General features: G+C 37.7%; 1 protein-coding gene across 1 annotated transcript in view; it reads left to right on the top strand.

Annotated features, from left to right (window-relative positions):
• LOC109131254 overlaps positions 1–1,289 on the top strand; it is a 4,125-nt gene extending 2,836 nt beyond the window's left edge. Inside the window, exon 4 of the mRNA XM_019241958.1 lies at positions 1,098–1,289. Within this exon, the coding sequence (XP_019097503.1) occupies positions 1,098–1,289 (192 nt within the window). The remainder of the gene's footprint in view (positions 1–1,097) is intronic.

Genomic DNA, 1,803 nt, shown 5'->3' with positions numbered 1-1,803 from the left:
GAGGTAATATTTTTGGGCTCGGTAGCCTCAAGGATCATCTTCAGGCTCTTCTCAATGGCAACAACTATCATCAACATGGACAGTCATCATCGTTTGTAGCATTGCAAGAGCAAATGAAGGAAGCTCAAAGGATCATTGAAGAACAAGTTGCTTATGCGACAAAACGTGATGTTGAGTTTGCTGCTTGTGAAGCAGAACATTCCAAAGTTGTGGCTGAGCAACAGAAGAAGATAGATCGCTTGGAAAAGTTCATGCAGAAACTTGATCCGGCCTTTCTCTAGTTCCATGAGTCTGAATCAAGTGATGCATCCATCGACCCTCCTATTTACAAGAGCATCTCCTCCTTAGGTTAATTCTTAGGCTACTTATCTCTCTCTATTTCTTACTCTAATGAACTTGACAATTTGGGATGATGTGTTCTTCCTTATCACTTAAGAGAATCATAGTGTTAGGTTCTCTCTTTTGGTTGTGACAAAAATATGGTTCTCTCTTTTTGTAATGGCTTATGTGGTGTACTAATTACAATTATGGTTAACTTTTGGTAATTAAAAATGCAAATTTTAAGGCTTTCTTTGATTATAAATTTGAGTTATAAGCAAAAAAAAAAAAAAAAAGATTCTGGTTTTTAATCCCTATAGTCTTCAAATAGTCATTAAATCTAGATTAACATAGTCGCAACACAGTCGTCAAATAGTCGTCTCGTAGTAGCCAAGTAGTCGCTACATTTGACGACTATATCACAACTATTCTCAAACTAATCTCCTTCACATCGCATTAATCGTTAAACTGTCAGCAAATAGTCGTAAATGTTTACTGACTACTTTACGACTATCTGTACACAACGACTGTTCACATTTTTATTAATCGTAACTTAGTCACAAAACAGTCGTAAAAATTTACGACTATGTTACGACTACTTTTACGACTACGTCAATTAGTCGTAAAGTAGTCGCTATTTACCGACTAAATTACGACTGAATTTCCTACCGACTAACGTTTTACGACAACAGTGATTAGTTGTAACATAGTCGTAATTTATGAAATAGCGACTACTAAACGAATATAAATGCAGTCGTAAATTGCCTGTTTTCTTGTAGTGTCCCAACGCTGAGATGTACCGAAGAGGTGTCCAACATCCTCCAATCGCTAGAAATGATATTGAGACCAAACCAACACTGTTAGCTCTTGTGAAGCAAAATCAGTTTCATGGTCCACCGTCGGAGAACCCAGTTTACTATTTGGAGTACTTTGAGGATATATGGTACGACGAGAATGAATGGGGTGCTTGATGATGCTGTAAAATGCAGATTGTTCTCATTTTCACTGAGTGATAAAGTTCATCGATGGTTTAAGTCATTGAAGGGAGATAATGTTCGAACATGGGATGAGTATAAGGCTGCTTTCTTAGTGCATTATTTCACCCAGGCAAAGACTACTCTTCTCAGGAACAAGATTTCAAGCTTTCAGCAGAGTGCTAGTGAGTCGTTCCACAAGTCTTTCCAGAATCACTCATCAACACGTTCTACAGAGGAGTTGATGAGAGGTACAAGATGGCATTAGATACAGCTAGCAATAAGGATTTCATGACCAAAACCGAAGGAGAGGCTCAGATTTTAATAGAGAACTTAGCTGCCAGTAACAGTAATCATTGTGTTGATTATGATAGGATAGTGAGAAGTACTGGAGGAGGAGAATCAAAGCAGATTGCTGAGTTGACTGTAAAAGTGGAGCAACTTTTAAAGAGAGATCAGAGAAGTGTGAATTATTGTGATGATTTAGGAGAGGGTCAAGTTTATCAAGAGC

Source organism: Camelina sativa, chromosome 20 (assembly GCF_000633955.1).
Source record: "Camelina sativa cultivar DH55 chromosome 20, Cs, whole genome shotgun sequence".
Lineage (NCBI taxonomy): Eukaryota > Viridiplantae > Streptophyta > Magnoliopsida > Brassicales > Brassicaceae > Camelina > Camelina sativa.
The sequence above is the reverse complement of the archived record's forward strand: the minus strand, read 5'-3'. Positions and strand labels throughout refer to the sequence as shown.